General features: G+C 40.9%; 2 protein-coding genes and 1 pseudogene across 2 annotated transcripts; 1 reads left to right on the forward strand and 2 right to left on the reverse strand.

Annotated features, from left to right (window-relative positions):
• Positions 1–2,136: 2,136 nt before the first annotated feature.
• On the reverse strand, positions 2,137–4,908 carry LOC118998418 (toll-like receptor 11). The gene has a single exon (XM_037062622.1). It carries the CDS (start codon positions 4,906–4,908, stop codon positions 2,137–2,139), a length of 2,772 nt encoding a protein of 923 aa, XP_036918517.1.
• Positions 4,909–9,614: 4,706 nt separating this feature from the next.
• LOC118998429 (uncharacterized) lies at positions 9,615–9,769 on the reverse strand (annotated as a pseudogene).
• A 5,355-nt stretch (positions 9,770–15,124) lies between these two features.
• Positions 15,125–16,171, forward strand: LOC118998419 (olfactory receptor 4Q3). The gene has a single exon (XM_037062623.1). It carries the CDS (start codon positions 15,125–15,127, stop codon positions 16,064–16,066), a length of 942 nt encoding a protein of 313 aa, XP_036918518.1. The 3' UTR covers positions 16,067–16,171.
• Positions 16,172–18,130: the final 1,959 nt, after the last annotated feature.

The following is an 18,130-nucleotide window of genomic DNA, read 5'->3' on the forward strand; positions in this document are numbered from 1 at the left end:
GAAATTTTCTTTTTTCTATCTTTTTAAATCTATTTTTATCTTTCATTGAATACATTGGGATGACATTGGTTAATAAAATTATATAGGTTTTAGTTGTACAGTTCTATAACACACCATCTGTGTACTGTATTGTGCGTTCACCACCCCAAGTCACGTCTCCTTCTGTCACTATTTATCCCCCTTTACCCTCTTCTACTTCCCCCACCCCCTTCCCCTCAGGTAATCGCCATAATATTGCCTCTGTTACCTGTGTCTATCAATTGTTATTATTATTTTTTTGCTTAATCTCTTCACCTTTCTCACCCAGCCCCGCAATCCCCCTCCCCTTTAACAGCTATCAGTTTGTTCTCTATGAGTCTGTTTCTATTTTGTTTATTAGCTTATTTTGTTCATTAGATTCTACATATACATGAAATTGTATAAGCAAGTTAAATATTTAAATCAACATTTTGCCACAAGTAATGATGTGAATTCAGAATGTATAAACAGAGGGAATGATCTAATCCCGTTTGGTTCTACAGAGATAAGATTTATGGCGATTCCTAAACTCTGGGCCCCACAGTTTAAGCAGTACATGGGCAAACTGCAGAACACGAGGAGGGAAGCAATTAGAGGGGCTGAGGGGCCGGGGAAATGAGCAACAGTGGCAGGAATTGGGACATTAAATTGGTGAACAAAAGACTATTGGAACAAATTAAGGGTGATCATTTAAGAGCAACATAATTTGTCTTATTTAATCCTAAAAGTTCAGAATTACAAATAATAGTTAAAACTTATAAGGAAATTTATTATAATTCAATATGAAGAGTAACTTTCTTACAATATCCAGTGTGGGAACAAGCTGCTTCAGAAGACTACTTGGGATCATGGATTTTGTCAGATACAGGCTGGAAAAGTGGTGGAAGGAATTTAAGCACCAGAAACACATTTCTTTCAATCCTAAAATTATATGGTGTGCGTGTAAGATGTGTCGAGAAAAGAAAAAAACTATCCAGGTAACCTCGATGAAATAAAAAAAGTGTCATGGGAAATATTAAAGTTAATGAGAACTTGAGGTTTTCGTCAACACTGACAAAAACAAATCACATTTTCCAAGGGCCATGAGTGTACATCAGACAAAGTTGGGGCTGTGGGAAGGACTTCTGCAATGTGGTTTGGTCAGCAAAGTCTCAGAGTTATGCCATCAGAATACAGTTAGTCTCACTCTATTGACTGAAGAAATTGGCACTTCTTTCTGAAAAAAAAATGTGTGGAACTCTTTCACTCACTGAGCCAGAATTTGAGTGGTTCCTTAGTTTGATCAAAGATTGCAGAGGGGTTTTTGGGGATTTTCCAGGTGAACAAGGAAAAAAGATGACCATGAGGTGGCAGTAGCACATACAACTTTTATTCAGTGACATTGCTTTGACAGATAGATTTGCCACATGTTTGCCTATTTAAACTTTGTAGCAAGGTAAGCTGACAGTGGTTACAGATAGAATGACAGAGTGGAGAATACGGAGTACTGGATTGTGTCTCAGAGGAACTGGGGCCAAATGTAAACTTCACGATGTAACAGTGGTGCCGGATTTATGTGCTCAGATTCCCCACGTGTAATATAGGATCACAACTATTATCCTCCCCCTGTAATACTGTTATTGTGAGAGCCTTATAAGTTAGAAAAGGTCTTTGGATTTTTGGACCTTTGGTGAATTGCAAACATGGTTTCAATTTAGCTTCAACATGCTGACAAATGCCTCATTGATTCTTGCCCTATTCCACTAGGATAAACTTTTTTAAACAAACAAGTAAGTACATTACTTTAATCAAGCAGAATGAATTTATTATGAAAATGCAGATGTGATTCTGAAAATCATTTTTGTGTATTCTTTTATAGGGGATGCCTTGTGTGGACAGGACTAGTGGGTATCAGAACTGTTTTTTGAATGAATATCTGGTTTCCAAGTGCTTTCTAATATGTTATCCCTTTGGGATTTGGCTTCTTCATGTATCACTTTTAGGGTGGAAAGTGGGCCTGAACTGATGATCATTGCCTGCAGAGCACTGCCTTTCTGAGCCTGCCCTCCAGTGACCTGATGGCATCCAGGCCCCTGCTGGGCGCTTTTCTGGCCCCGCTGAATCTCCCTTTCATAGCCGCTAGTCCTCTCCCTCTCTCCCAGCTGTCTTTAGCCTTTTCCGCAGTTGTTTGCAGAAGGCGTCCCAGTCGACCCTTCCTTGGGATAAATCAAAGTAGTCCTCTTTCTTTAGCCACCGGCCAAGGCGGTGGTAGCTGTGCAGCTGCCGCCGATCAATGGGTTCCAAAAACAGGAGCAGAAGGCAAGCAGTCCCAGGCCTGGCCACCAAGTTGTGGGTGGCCAGCCTTAGCTCCAGATTGCACCAGAAACTTCCCAGGGCCTGGCCGCTGAGCACACAGAGGGTGGCTCTGCTGCTCTCCATACTGGCAGCCGTAGCATCCATCCTGTCCTGCCCAACCCCAAAGTCCCTCTCAGGCAGGCATAACCTCAAACCCTCGCCCTCTGGAAGAGGCTTCTCGAGGGCAGGAACCAGCTCTTCCAGCACCCAGGCTTGGTCCTGCTCACAATAGGATACAAAGACATCATAGTGGAATTGGTTTCTGGGATGTTGCCCACACAGTTTCCACCACCAGGCATGAAATAGGGTCCGGAGGTGGTGAAGCCAGAGCCATTTGGGACAACCAAGCAGTGCCAGGAAGGTGAGCAGGAGCACCAGAGTGAAGCTGGTTAGAAATCTCTGAAACTCAAGATCATGTGGGCAGTGACCAGAAAGGAAGGAGAGCAACAGTGTCTGGGAGTAATCAGAGGCATTGGCCTTGCAGATGGATTTCTCCAGCCCATACACAAAGGTGTTTGGGGCCCGGGTTGCCCAAGGCCCCACCCAAGAGCTTTCACAATGGCAGGTGAAGGTGATACCTGAAAAATAAATATATTGAGGCATCTGGGGGATTAGTTCCTGGAGGCTGCTGTCCAGCCCAAGGGCCCATTCAGAGTTGAGTAGCAGCAGCTGAAGGGGGTCCAAACCCCTGAAGCTGGAGATGGAGAGGTTCCCGAGGTTTAGGTTACTCAGCGCCAGCACCTGTAACTGAGGCAGATCCTTCAGTAGCAACTCCAGCTGCACTGGTCTTGGGTTGTAGAGGAAATCTAAGTCCCCCAGCTCCAGCACTCGCAGCCTGGGCATCCCAGACAGATGCAGACCTTCTGCACCCTGGTGGTCAGACCAGAAGTGCAAGTGCTCCAGGACAGGAAGCTGTGACAAGACTCCCTGGGGTGGACGGCCAGAGAAAATGTCGTGGCTGCAGCCTCGCAAGGTAAGGTGATGCAGGGAAGGAAAATGGACTGTGGCGTTATATGGACTCAGCAACACGTAGTTAGTTTGTATGGTAAGTTTCTCCAAGAACAAGAAGGGTTCTCCACGGGGGACCCTAAGTGTCACGGAACTAGCTGCCCATAATTCCAAGCTGAGCAGTGCTGAAGGCCAGGGAGGATAGATCTCCAGCATTTCAGAAGAACCCAGCTGTAGGTGGCTCAGCTTCTGGGAACCCTGGAGATGTTTGCCTGGGAAATGCTCTAAATGGGTGCCCAGGAGGTTCAGTGAAGTAAGGGCAGGAAGAGAGGAGAAGCAGCCTGGATTCAGCGTCTTAATTTGGTTCCAACTGAGGTCTAGGGTCTTTAGCCACCTCAGTCCTTCCAGGCTCTCACTAGATAAGTTGGAAATATTGTTACCACTCAGCCAGAGCTCCTGTAGCTGAGGAAGAGAGGAGAAGGCCTTGCAGGGCAGAATGCAGAGCTCATTGTGGGACAGATCTAGCACCCTCAGACTTGAGCTGACCAGCCCTTCTGGGAGCACCAAAGTTGGACCTAGCTTATTCACTGATAGATTGAGCCTCTGAAGCTGGGGCAGGGCACTCAGGAAACTGGACGGAATTAACTGAAGGCCGTTGGCATGAAGGCTGAGGAGTTCCAGGGAGCCGCAGTTTAGGGGATCTCCAACCTCTAGGTTCTGGATTTGGTTTCTCCCAAGGTCAAGTGCACGAAGCCCAAAGTAACCTGTCACGTTCCCAGGCAGTTTTTCTACACCTGTCCCCACCAGGTAGAGGGAGTCCAAGTGGAGCAGCCCTGAGCCTGGGAGGTCTGATGCACTTAGTGGGGTGTCATCCAATTTCAGGGAGTGGAGCTGCAGGCCATGCAGGGCCTGGCTACCTACTCTGCTGAGCTGCAGGTTTGCAGACAGATCCAGCACCTCTAGAAAGGGGGTCTGTGGCCTGGGGTTGGCTGTAAGAGAGGAGCCAGGGACAAGATTTGGGAAGAGCCCTTGCAATTCCCGCAGCTCTGTCAGACAACTGTGCTTCATGGTTAGATGACTAAGGCTGATGGGCAACTGGACATTTTGACTATTATTTAGGCAGTAGCCATGGAAGGAAAGGGTGTTGAGGAATGTGAGGGGCTCCAATGCATCTGGAGGGAGAAACAGATTGAGGCAACAGGGAGTGTGGTGCTCAAAGGAAAGGTGCTGCAGCTGGTCCAATCCTTGAAATGTCCCGGATGTAACCCTGAGGGTGCCCAGCTGCAGCCTCAGAAGCCGCAGTGTGGGGAAGTGTCTGAAGGCATCAGCAGGCAGCATGGAAACTGTACCCTGGAGGCATAGTGCCTCTATGTCCCGGGGCACTGCTCTTAGTGTCTGAGCCAGGTTTTTAATATTGAAGCATGATGCAAAAAGGTGCAGTTCTGGGGTCAAGGGACAGAATGGGATGTAGTAGGAGATATTAGGCAATAGGAAGCTGTCTCCTATGCTGCAGTTGGGAGCAGTCCATGCCCAGCTCATCCAGCTGAGGCTCATCAAGGACAGCAGGGAGACAGAGAGGAGAGTGAAGGAGAACAGAGATCTTTCCATCCTTGGTTCTGCTTCTAGGGAAAGAGGGGAAATAAGAGAACGTCAAATCCTACAAATCCAACAATCCCAAGCCTAGGACCTCCGATACTCATAACACACAATATGTTGTGGAACATGTTGAAGAAACAGCTCTGTGATTATCATATAAGGGAGACATTTGGTCAAGCAGGGAACTCAAGTTGTACCCACTCAGATATGCCTCCCTGCAGACAGAAAGCCAATGACGACAGAAACAGAAACAGACCAGCAAGAAGAGCCTGCAACGTGTAAGAAACCTCAGTAGAGAAACTGATGGATGACACAGCCCAACTCTCCTGCTGGAGATGATTAGCTCTGATTTCTAACTTCTTTGGGGGGGGGGGAGATGTGAGCTATGAATTGGCTACCTCCAAGATGAGGCAGAAAATTTACTTATTACAAAGTAGATTGGAGGAGAAACAAATGGTAATGGTATAAACATAATAAGACCTGAACTTACACTCTTACTTCATCTTTAGCGATGTTCTATCATGGGCCCAATATTATCTTTATTTTACTCAGGAGGCAATTGAATGTCAAAGCAGTTAAGTGACTTGCCTGAGGTCATAGAAGTAAAAGCAGCAGAGTTGGGACTACAGTCCTGGTCTTCTGCCTCCAAGTTGGGTGGCTTCCCCATTACAAAAGTCCTCAGGCAGGACTAAAGAAACATTTTAAGTGAATTCTACTGTTGAGTTTATGTTGAGATTATAGAGACTCCAAAGTTAGTTCAGGTGAAAAATAAAGAAAGTAGAAAAAGTGAATGGGAGAATAAAGTCTAAAAAAAGCAGTGAAAAGAAAACACAAAGCCACGATACATTTGTGGTCAGAACCCAGTACAGAGGTAGGAGGTCCCACTGACCTTTTCTCACGGCTGACTTGCTCCTTTCCATTGGTTAGGCCTCGAATCCCCCAAGTATGAAATGGATAGTGATTGATCAGATCTGTGATCCAGGTCCCTGAAAAGACAGAAGGAGTCAGGAGAGCAGACTGGTCTCCTGGGGGAGACAGAGGACAGTTAACCAGAGTGAAGGGCATTGTCCTCCTGGCAGGGTTGGGGATGATAAAAGACATGGTGCTTTTTCTTTCCTTTGAGTTTGTCATGAGGAAAAACTGCCTGGGTGGGCACATAAAACTGGCTCTGGAAGCACTGAGCTGCCTTTCCTCAAGGCCTATGCCTTCAGTTGCTGGAGCGTCATAGTGTATGGGCCTCAGACTTCAGTGAAAAGTTCAGAGGAGGCCTGAGGAGAAGAGCTGGGGGAATTCATCATCTGGGTGACTCGACCTTGCAAAACTACCAATCTCATTGTGGATGTCACTGAATACACTGCAGTGCCACATCATTCTATTTCCACAGCTATTGAATTTTTGGAAAGCTGTATCTTGAGCCCACACTGCAGTTCCAGACTTGTGTAATAGCATGCCCTATTACTCTTGAACTCATGCCCTATTACTAGCCTCTCTATTCTAGTATGTAGGGAGATTTTAGACTCTGGAATAGATCTCAGCCCAGGGAGATACAGTGGCCTTGGAGCAGAGATCCTGAGAATATAGAACAATTCTGGACTGTGGAGTGATCTTTGTCTTTAGGAGATCAGCTTTAATGGTATTACCTGAGGTATCACTTAGATTGTCCACAATGACTGTTCCTCCTTTGGCAAGGTCAGCTGTGGAAAACTTTAACCCAAATGTTCCCCTTAAGCTCTGTCTAGCCCCGCCAAGCTTGAAGCCTCCAGCCTTCCCCGAAAATAGCCAGGAGCTCTAGGGAGGGGGAGATTTGTCACCTTTGCTTTCTATTTTGACAGTTTCCACTTCTTGCTCTCCCACCTTGTCCACAAAGCTTACCTGGCACTTCGTTCCACTGAGCAGAGGAAATGGAGGTCAGTCAAGACAAGCTGAAATTTCTCAGGAAGGGTTCTTTCTCATCTCCTGCAGAGAGGGTGTAAAAGCCTTTTCTGCTGTGATTCTTCCCTCTTCATGGTCCTCTACCACAAGTGGACATGCCCCTCTGTTAAGCTGAATGTAAGACCAGCCAGGGCAAAAAAAAAAAAAAAAAGAGTGCTTTGTTAAGTTCTTCTGTCCAAACTGCACTATTTTCTGTTTCTTTTCCCTCTTAACGACTTTTTCTACATCATGATTTTGTTTTTTTCGGTCTGACTTGGAGATTTCAGTTCTCACTATTGTATCATATCTTCTTATCTGAAAGAACAATTTTTTTCTCCATTGTCTAGGATAGTTTTCTTTCTGGCAGTAAAAGTGACCCACTTTTTGCACTATTTCTACCTCATTCCTCTCAGCCCTCCTAGTAGTCTTAAAATTAAACTATTTTGTAACAGGAAGATTGAAGAGGGACCCCATAATCTAACTGGAGGGAATTGGACCTTCACACTGAGGTTGGTAGTACAGAGAAGGAGTAAGAAAGAGAAAGGGTGATTTCTATCTCAACAGTTCGATCTACTTTTCCAGAGGATATGAGCCATTGAGAAACTTCTGGGAGGAAATCATAAAATCAGAGCCAGAACTGGGTTTGGTAATTTAGTATCCCCCCAAAAGAAGGATACCCCCCACACTAATTCATATGATGTTTGACCAACAGAGACTCTCTTTGGGTATATATTTTTCTACTTATGTTTTTGGAGTAACACTTACATAAACCTGATCATGGCAATATTAAAATATTTCTCTTGTCATTTTCCCCAAGCATTCAGTTTTTAAAAGTATCACATGAGTTGCTTTTGTTTGTTGAGGGTTGGGGAAACAAATTTATGTTTCTTTTTCCCACATATATTCGTAAGTTTTGATAAAGTCTTAGGCTTTATCAGGTCTCATTTTTTTTTGTTCTCACTAACATTTTTATCTTTTAAGACTCTTTTGTCCACTAAACGCATCTCTCTTTCTGTTTATTTGGATATAAAGATTTCTTTCAATATCAACATCCTAAAAAGGTAGCACTGAGAAAGGGGGCTGTTTCTAAAATTTCATCACTATATTTCTTTCCTTATTTTATGGTCAATACATGTGGGGCTGCACTATCCAATTATTTCTTAACTAATACAACCTCAGTTCTTCTCCGGTTGTAAGGTGCTGGCCTGAAAAATTAAATGTCACAGAGCCTACCTTGCACACAGGGGTCATGTGACATACTTCTGTTCAGTCAAAAGCTTTTGCTGTGAGAAATGCAGCTGCCATCTTTAGATGATAAGGTAACTGTGAAAATGAAAATGAGTACTAAAACGGGTTTACCAAAAAGCCCGGAGAGCCCGAGTCCCTGATGGCATCTTAGAACTGCCTTCCTCTGGACTGTCTATCTCTACAAGTTTACATATGAGGAAAAAACCTAAATATTTTGCATAAGCTCTTGTTACTTGGGTTTCTATTATTGGGAGCTAAATCTAAGGCTAATGTATAAAACAATTCTGGGTCCCTGGATAGATCTTAGTTTTCTTTTTGTTTTCATTGTTCATTTGGGTGTAATGTGGAGGAACAATTATTTAGTACAAAATATTCTTTCTTTCAATTCTGGATTCTTTTCTTCTTTTGAGGCAGCTAAATGATCATTTTTTAAAAAGTGGCTCTGTTTTTATTAAGATGATTTAAAGTATATATATTGACAGATAAATGGCTTACATTCTTTTTTTAAATCCTCACTCAAGGATCTACTCACTGATTTGAGAGAAAAAGTGAACATCAGTTTCCTCCTGTACATACCCCGACTGGGGACTGAACTCATAACCCAAGCTGTGTGCCATGACCAAAATAGAACTTGCAACTTTTTGGTGCACAGAGGGAATGATGTTCCAATCAACTGAACCACCTGGGCAGGGCATGGCTTATAGTCTTTAAAAGATATGAACATTTGAAATAGGTTGTTGAAAAGAAACAGAAGTGAATAAAAGATAGGTGTTCAAAGGATAATAATTCAAAGTCTGTTTTAGTGAAAATTTATTCTTGTACTAGTAGTAAGCAGGGGCCTAAGGTGAGAGAGAAAAACATGTAGATAGGAGGTCTCTGGGTACTTTTTCCTGTTTGGGAAGATTCTTTAGAAATTTTATATGATATGTCTCTTTATTTTCTTCCTTTCTCTGTCCCAAGCATCTAGAACAAAAACGGTAAAGCCACAGTTGACTGCCAAAAACTCTTCTTCCCTTTAGAGAAGGTGCTGATTCTGAGTGAAATAAAAGTACAAGGGAGCCAAATTTATTGGCTCACTTTCCACGAAGTGACTCCCATGAAAGTTTTTTGAGAAGTTGTAGAAAGGCATATGTTATAAGGCTCACCAAAGCCAGTAGCATTATTTTTTTCTAAAGCATAAAGTAGAAGAAAAGTTTAGGTAAGTACTATGTCTAAAAGCAATGCTGTTAATTATATATCCCTTCCTAAACATTAATTTTTCAACTCCCTATCCTTTGTACATTAGATGAAGTATACATATTATCATGAAAAAATGAGGAAACAGATATCAACATAAAAAAAGAAAAATAATTAAATTACCCATAATTCCATTACTTGATATTTCAGTAAGCTTATTTGATAATGGTGTTTCATGATATGCCTTTTCACTCAGTAACATATTTTACCTATGAAATATTTTTTACATAAATGTTCATGTAATTTGTGTAGTTGTCTTAAAAAACTGAAAAGTGGATCTCTTAACTGCATTTCTCCTCTACATTTCTGAGATTAATACGGCTTTTGGCTTGCATTGCCATGTATTTCTGAAGGGGGCTACATGGGACACACCATGGTTTCCAGGAGAGAAATCATAACACAGTAGAATTATTAGTGACATTGAAATCAGCAGAACTGGTTCCTACACTTGATCTTAGCCAAAAGGCCGAGAAGCAATCAGAACTGTTTCCTTATGTGTGTGACATGGGAAAAGTTAGTTGGTTTCTTTGGCTGAACGAGTATGAAAAAAATTTACCTTAACTATGAAACGAGTATGAAAAAAATTTACCTTAACTATGTCACAAAATTTGTGAGGATGAACTGGGAAAGTATATTAAAGTCTTCTGTAAATGACAGTTTTACAAAAGAAAGATATTTTATAATATTAACTGAAATCAATTCTGATTAACATCACATACATTACAGTGACAAAAGTATTCTCGTTAGTTCTATTTTATAAAGTAAAAAAATCAAGAAAGAAAGGGCAAGTAATTTGCATAAAGAAGTTCACGCAGTTAATGAGAGTACTTAAGTTTGAAACTAATCTGTCTGATTCCAGAGTGTTGGCCCTTCTTATTTTTGGTAGTAGAAAAGAATGGGCCCTGTAGTTAGTCAGTCTGACTGGGATCCAATACCATCTTTATGTAAGTAAGTTCCTTTTTGTGCCTGTTTCATCCTCAGTAAATTGGAGATACAATAATTCTGCCCTGACATCTCTGGGTTATTGAGGGTAGTACACAAAGTAAAGGACTTAGGATGGTGCTTGGTGCAAAACAAGCAGCTCAAAATGTTGATTCTCGTTCCTTCCAATGTTGTCAATAAGAGCAAACCCTGCTAGTGGGGATTTTGCACATCAGAACTTGCTAAACTAATATTTTCTCCCATGTGCCCCATGCCCTTATTGTTCCTGAATTCTTGAACATACATAATGTTTGTTTTATAAATATTTGTGAGTCAGTTAGTTGCCACTGAGGGAGATTCAATATTTGGTAAGCTTAACAAGGGTTTGAAGGCAGCTAATAAACACCATGACTCATATTTGAAAGAGAGAAACAGCTTTCTGCTTTCATTTCCTTGGAGGAAACCATGAACCAGTACAATAACTTTAAAATATCACATTGCTTTGTCATTTTGAAAGCTTAAACGCTCAGAACTAAAAAAGAACACTGCCATCCTGCCATCCTGAATGCTTTTTCTCCCTGTCTCTCTCTTTGGGGTGCCGTTGGCTTTTAAAAAATATCGTATGTGAGTTGTAACAGTATGTCAAATAATTTAGTGTGGAAAGGACTGTGAATTAATCAAGGGCTTGGGGTTATAAAAAGAGGGCCTAGAAAAGCTAGTGGCTGCACAAACATATTAACTTAGTAACCTAAAGCAGGGGTACAAATAGTTCCAGCCTTGACTAACTCTTCTTGATCCCTTTGCTTATCGAATCTCAGGAAATTTAAGTCATGTATTCTGGGAAAGGGTGCAGAGTTGGAAATGTCCTCAGTGGGCTATATAACTGAGAGATATATAGCAGAATTCTGATAAAACTCAACTAAGGAATCTGACAGCTTCTCACATCAAAGCCTTTAAAACCTGGAAAAGGCAAGGGTGTGGATTCTCCGCAGAGGAGTGCATCCTGCCTAAACCTTGATTTTTCAGCCCAGTGAGACCTGGTCAAGCTTCCAACCCACATAACTGTAAGATGATGAATTTATTTGTTTAAGCCACCAATTCACAAGAATTTGTTACAGTACCATGGCGACAGAAAAGTGATACATTTATTCTTGGCTTTGTCTGCTCATTGTCCTTGAAAAGTTATTTGTGGGATTCTCTAAGACCTGGGAGGAAAATGCCTTCCTCCACAGAGGATTCGGGTTTGCGACTGTCAGGCACTTTAGGATGCTGGTTATTAGGGCATCCTTAAGAAAAGGAAAAGTCTGAGATTCCCATTATGTATACTATGGCTGCCATGTTTATGAGGGCTTCTCTGTGGCCCTTACTTCTCAAGGATTGTTTTTTCTCCTTGTTTTTCTTTCCCTGTACTCATTGTCAAAGCAACCTTCCCTACAGTTCACTAGAATTGGGGTGGAAAACATGCTTAGTTCTGTTTTCCACATTCCTGAAGATACAGCTCTTTGTGTCCCAGCGTAAGATGCAGAGTATCTCACTCAAGTCTTTCTGTCCAGGGGACACCCTGGACCTTAACTTTGGTCTTCTTTGCAAAGCTTTCAAAATGAATCCACAATTTACCATGATTGTAAATGTTCTTAAATTAATCAATCTCAGGTAGGTAAAAGGAGTGGGGTTGTATTATGCAATAAGGTCTGAGTGTTTCAGAGCCTGTAGGGCCTAAGGCCAGCTTGCCAGCAAAAACAGATTCAGACAATTGAAACAACAGCAGCCTTGGGGATCACAGAGTTCATTAAGCTGAGCAGTGGCATAAAGACTAGAAAAGCCTCAGACACAGTCAGAGCCCTAGGGATAAGAGATCTTTTAATCTGTACAGCCAGCCCTCAATTAGGACTTGACTTATAAGAAAGCAGCTGGGCACAGACTGGGCAATTGTGACAAGAATTTCTCATTTTGCAGGCCTGAAACTATGAAGATAGTTTCTTCAGGAGGGGGACTCATGACAGGGTAACATATTCCTTCCTTAAACCCACATAGCTCCTGACATGCAATGATGTAAGTTTCTCAGGTATATTTATTCAAATATCCACTTATCATCCTTGCTCCTCTTTCTTTCTCTAAAACCATTTTTATACCTCCTGTTGTCTGTATTTTTTCTGTATATACTCTGACATTCATCATTTTTAAATTTATGAAATTATTGGAGTTTTGTTGTTCCAGATTTATACATTTAGAAGCATTTAAAGAACAATGAAGTTCTCATAGCATCAGGAAATTCTAGGACCTGGTGATACCTTCAAAGGTGGTTACAAGGTTTGGATAAGATAGGATCAACTTGATATAACAGAAAGCATTTGATTGATGCAATACTGTCTTAAGACTACCTAAGCCCACCATGCTCCCTCCTAGATTCTATTTTCCATTTCTTGAATTATTTCAGTTGCCTTTTGTTAAATCTTCTTTACTTCCCTATATGCAATTTAAAGTGCAATAATTCAAACCAAGCTATATATATTTCAGGTGGAAAGATTATGCCCTTCTCAATGGGGAATACCACAATGAGTACCATCTCTAATGAATGATGTCTATTTCTTGGTGTTTCAAAAGAAATCAGAAAACACCTCAGATATCTTCAAAAGGAGTTCACATGGCACTTAAACTCCAACTGGAAAATCAATTTCCATCATTGTTTTGGTAAAGTTCTTTTTCTGAGAATTCTTTGAGTTCAAAACAGGCAAAAATAAACAAGCAAACTAACAAAATACAGTATACTGTATTCAGAAAAAAAAAACTACTCCCATTCTTAGTATTTTCTGCGTAGATCTCTCTGGTTCCCTACTTAAAAACACTGGACAAGAGCTGCTCTGCTATCCACAAGTTGTCTTTGATAGTGTAAAGAGCTTGATTTTGTCCTCTCCTCTTCATGCTGCATTTGGATCTTTCTGCAAAGACTGTCACATTCTTGCTCTACAAGCAAGTGAAGAGGATGGTCATATACGTGGTCTGAGACATCAAAAAGTTCCTTGGGCCCAAAATCTCTCTTCTGCTTGCTTATCTTAAAATAATGTATACAGAGAAATTTCTTGGCATTAAAATTTTTTTCTTTTTGAAATTCATGTACTTTTCTGCATTGTCTGTGTAAATCCTTGACACCCAGTTTGAATAACTATCTGATAATGTTCTCTCAATAAATTGAGAGAACCAAATGCAACATGGAATAGCTCAATGGTCCTCAACATTTTTTGCACTATGGACTGGTTTTGTGGAAGATAGTTTTTCCAAGGATCAGGGCTGAGAGGGGTGGAGGGGTTTCGGGATGATTCTAGCACATTACATTCAAGCTTACCTCCTGCTGTGTGGCCCGGTACCTACCAGGCCACAGACTACTATTGGTCTGTGGTCTGGAGTGTCAGGGACCCCTGGAACAAGTAACTGGGACTGAGGACAGAAAAATACAAATTTTGTCTCATTTAAAGTTTTGCCTAGAGCTGGGTCTAGATTGAAAATATCCCAATCTGGACAGACAGCATCTGCTAATTCTTAAGCACTTCAATGGAAAAAATGTATCAGTGTTTCCTGATTTTTCATTTGTAATCTAGATATTCCCACCCTATGTTAGGGGTGAATGTAGGTATAGAGCAGGAATAATGGATAAACAATATCTTATTGTGTTCCCTAATTCTTTTAAATGTATTTATGGTTACTAAGAAGTCCAAAAGCAGCGTACTTCTCATTTCCCTTATTATCATTTTCTATAAAATGGCTCATGGTGAGCCTCTTTTATACAAGCCTCAATGATATGAATCACTACCCTTGGTCTCTTATTTTGGTAATCAGTGTGTTCCAGCAACTGTCCTATTCATCTTGAATTTGATGCTTCCCCAAACTTTAAAGTAAAGATTTTATTTTTTCTTACTCAATCTCTACACATTTACCAACCTTTCTCACCTGGGATAATAAATAAAGGCAAAGAACATAAGTTTCTTTTCAATTATTCCTAAATAATTTTTTTCTTAACCTGTGCATTTATGATAACTACTAACCCTTGTGCTATAAAGCAGTTCACAGCACAAAATATTCTTCCTTCAATTTGACAAATTACTATGCAGTAAGCATTGTGGTATGAGTAAAAAGATGAATAAGAAATATTTCCTCACTTTGAGGGACTTAGTCATTTTTGGGGTGAGTGTATATTGCTCAAAGATGGATTAAATTTGATTCTCAAAGCAACTTTGATAGATATTATTATCCTGATATTAAACTGAATAAACAAAGAATAAAACTCAGATACCTTTAATACCTTGCTTGAGGTCACTTCATTGGGAAATTAGAGCTGGGCATTGAATCCAGATACTTCATTCCAGAACTCTTGTCCTTAAAGAATATAATTCGGTCTATTTAAAAAATGGAACTAGCCCTGGCTGGTGTGGTTCAATGGACTAAGTGCAGGCCTGTGAACCCAAGGGTCACTGACTTGATTCCCATTCAGGGCACATGACTGGGTTGTGGGCCAGGTCCCCAGTTGGGGGCACAAAAGAGGAAACCACACATTGCTGTTTCCCTCTTTCTCCCTCCTTTCCCCTCTCTTTAAAAATAAATAAAAATCTTTTTGTAAAAGGAACGATTTTTATGCTCTCATCCCCTCAAGCCCAAGTCATTGTCTCCTTTCCTAGTTGTAAATGCAATTTAAAGCATTACAGGAAGAGTTGGAAGAGATGCAAAATGTTCTGTGTTCTCTTTATACAGAAATATACAAGTCTTACCTCACAAAACTTGCTTAAGTTTTTTAATCTTGGAATATGGTTCATAAACACCAGACTCAAAATCTGATGAATTTTTTTCTCCCTTTGTTTAACTAAAATTTCTCTTGTTCCAATTTAATTCTTTTTTTAGGTCACTTGGTATTCCTGACTTAATGAAAAAAGAAAATGATTCAAAGGTGACAGAATTTGTTCTTCTGGGCCTATCATCCTCTTGGGAGCTGCAGCTATTTCTCTTCTTAATATTTTTGTTGTTTTACATGGCTATTGTCCTGGGAAACCTCTTGATAGTGGTAACAGTGCAAGCAGATGCTTGCCTACTCCAGTCTCCAATGTACTATTTTTTGGGCCATCTGTCCTTCATTGACCTATGCCTGAGCTGTGTTACTGTGCCCAAGATGTTAGGGGATTTTCTATGGCAGGGCAAGATCATCTCTTTTTCAGGATGCCTGGCTCAGATCTACTTCCTGCACTTTCTGGGAGCCAGTGAGATGCTTCTGCTGACAGTCATGGCCTATGATAGGTATGTTGCTATATGTGATCCACTGCACTACCTGACAGTCATGAATCGCCAGCTATGCTTCCAGTTGGTTTTTGCCTGCTGGTGTGGGGGTTTCATTCACTCCATCACACAGGTCATACTGGTCATGCTGCTGCCCTTCTGTGGCCCCAATGAACTGGACAACTTCTACTGTGATGTTCCACAGGTCATCAAGCTAGCCTGCATGGACACCTATGTGGTAGAGATACTGATGGTCTCGAACAGTGGTCTTCTGTCTCTTGTCTGCTTCTTGGTCTTGCTATTCTCTTATGCTGTTATTCTCATCACCCTGAGGACTCGCTTCCGCCAGGGCCAGAGCAAGGCACTCTCTACCTGTGCCTCCCACCTAACAGTGGTCAGCCTGATCTTTGTGCCATGTGTATTCATCTACCTGAGGCCTTTCTGCAGCTTCTCTGTGGATAAGGTGTTCTCCGTCTTTTACACAGTGATCACGCCTATGTTGAACCCTCTCATATACACACTCAGAAATGCTGATATGAAGACAGCCATGAAGAAGCTGAGCAAAAAGCATGTGGCATCCTGCTGGCCATGTTAAAGGATGATCAGGAAGAGGTGAATTAGAACACATACTTTCTTGAGACACTCTTAACTCATCCTGTACCTAAGTACATGCATGAAAACCAATTTGGTGACTTTGGTAGAAAAAAGAAGGCAGCATCAAAGTTATTGCTTTTGATTATTGCATTGCTCTTGATTATAGTTGGAGGTATAGGTGACTGTCTCAGGTGTTAAATATCAAGCAGGGAATACAAGAGTGCTTACTGCTCTGCAAATAACAGTAATTAATCAAGTACTAGAGTCAAGAGGATACCCTGAAAAGTCAACTCTTCTGTCCTTTGTCTATTAGTAGGCTTCCTTTATTCAACCCTATTCAAATGAAAACAGCTATCACATTTCCATTTGCATCCTGATCCTACAGGGTGTAAGAATTCCTGGTGTCAGGAAGTTCCTTCTGATGTCTCATCAGAGTCTTTTCAGAAGCACCAACTTCCTTTTGTCCTGTCTCTACCAAAGCCTGAAGCACCACTAACCACCACGTGTGGTGGTGTTCACCCTGAAATTGTGTTCTGTATTGTACCAAACTGTAGTTGAACAACTCAAAAAGTTTATGTGTGAACAAGAGTCTGGGAACATTGGATGATGGGAGGTTTTTAGTATTCTGCTGTAGAGACTGCTCTAGGTGAGGCTTCCCATTTCACCTTGAGGTTTTCTTTGAATGGGAATTATAGTGAGGGAAAGTTGATAAGCTGGCTCTTCAACTGATTATAATGTTTAAGAGCTATGAACTCTAAAGAGAAAAAAAGGAAGAAATGAACTGTGTTTGAACACTCCCCTGCCTAGTTAGTGCCCTTCAGGTTCTCATAGTTATGACTTCTGAGTCTCAAAAGTGCTTTGAGGATTAGATAATGTTATTCAACTTCATTTTTTACAAGTGAACTCAGATTTGTTAATTGACTTGCCCAAGATCACTTATGTAATCAACCAAGAAAGCCAGTAACTTTAGGTAGTTAAGACTAAGGTAGTATTTTGCCCTAGCTGGTGTAGCTCAGTGCATTGAGTGTGGGTCTGAGAACCAAAAGATCAAGGTTTGATTCCCAGTTAGGGCACATGCCTAGATTGCAGGCCCATTCCCAGCAAGGGACCCACAAGAGGCAACCATACATTGATATTTCTCTCCCTCTCCTTCCCTTCCCCTCTAAAGATAAATAAAAAAGTCTTTAAAAAAAGACTAAGCTAGTATTTCTTCTCTCCAAAAATAGTATTTATTCCAAGTATGTGGGCTAACTGCTTAATTTCAACTATATCTGTATAGGAGCTCCAGAACTAGGACATCCTTAAAAATGTTCTCTTAAACATTTATATTGGAGGTTATCTATTTCTGATATAAGACTCTTTGCTACTTTACAGCTATGGAAAGGTATTTATTAAATAGGAATATAGTGATAGACTTAGGAATATTTTAATATTTGTTTGCTTTATTTCCTAATAAATTGCTATGAGAGACTTTTCTAATTACTAAGCTGAAAAACATACCTCAGGAAAAAAATATCTAAAATTCCACCTAATACTAGGATTTAACTATGTAATTTGCAGTCCCTTCAACAGGTAAGAGTTGTCTTTACATATGAATAAATAATGGACTTTAATTTTTGTGCTGGGAGCTAGTGAATTTACATTTAAGAAACCATTTGTATATATGTATGCATATATGTTAATATGTATGTATGTTTTGCTACAGAAGGACTCCTTATAGACCAGAAACAAGGCTACCACTTGAGTGATTTCTTAAGAGAATGAGTGAGGGTGAGAGTGTCATCTCTTGTGCGGATCACACTCTCTTCTTTCTCTTTTACTTCACAGCATTTCCACAGAGCTCCACTGCCTGCAATAAACACCGAGAAGAGCAGACAGAAGGAAATTCACAGACAGAAAGTAGTGTGTGGGTTTACAGGAAGGTTTAAATGATGCCGTGGTTTTGCTAGGCACATGAGTGGAACAAGCTTTCTTTTTGTATCCACTGACTGCAAAATCCCCTTTTTTTCCTAATATTCATCTTTCAAAGTAAAATTTAAGATGCTTGGCAAATCATTTTAAATGT

Source organism: Sturnira hondurensis, unplaced genomic scaffold, assembly GCF_014824575.4.
Source record: "Sturnira hondurensis isolate 20B ecotype Veracruz unplaced genomic scaffold, ASM1482457v3 Scaffold0014104, whole genome shotgun sequence".
In the NCBI taxonomy this organism is placed as follows: Eukaryota; Metazoa; Chordata; class Mammalia; order Chiroptera; family Phyllostomidae; genus Sturnira; species Sturnira hondurensis.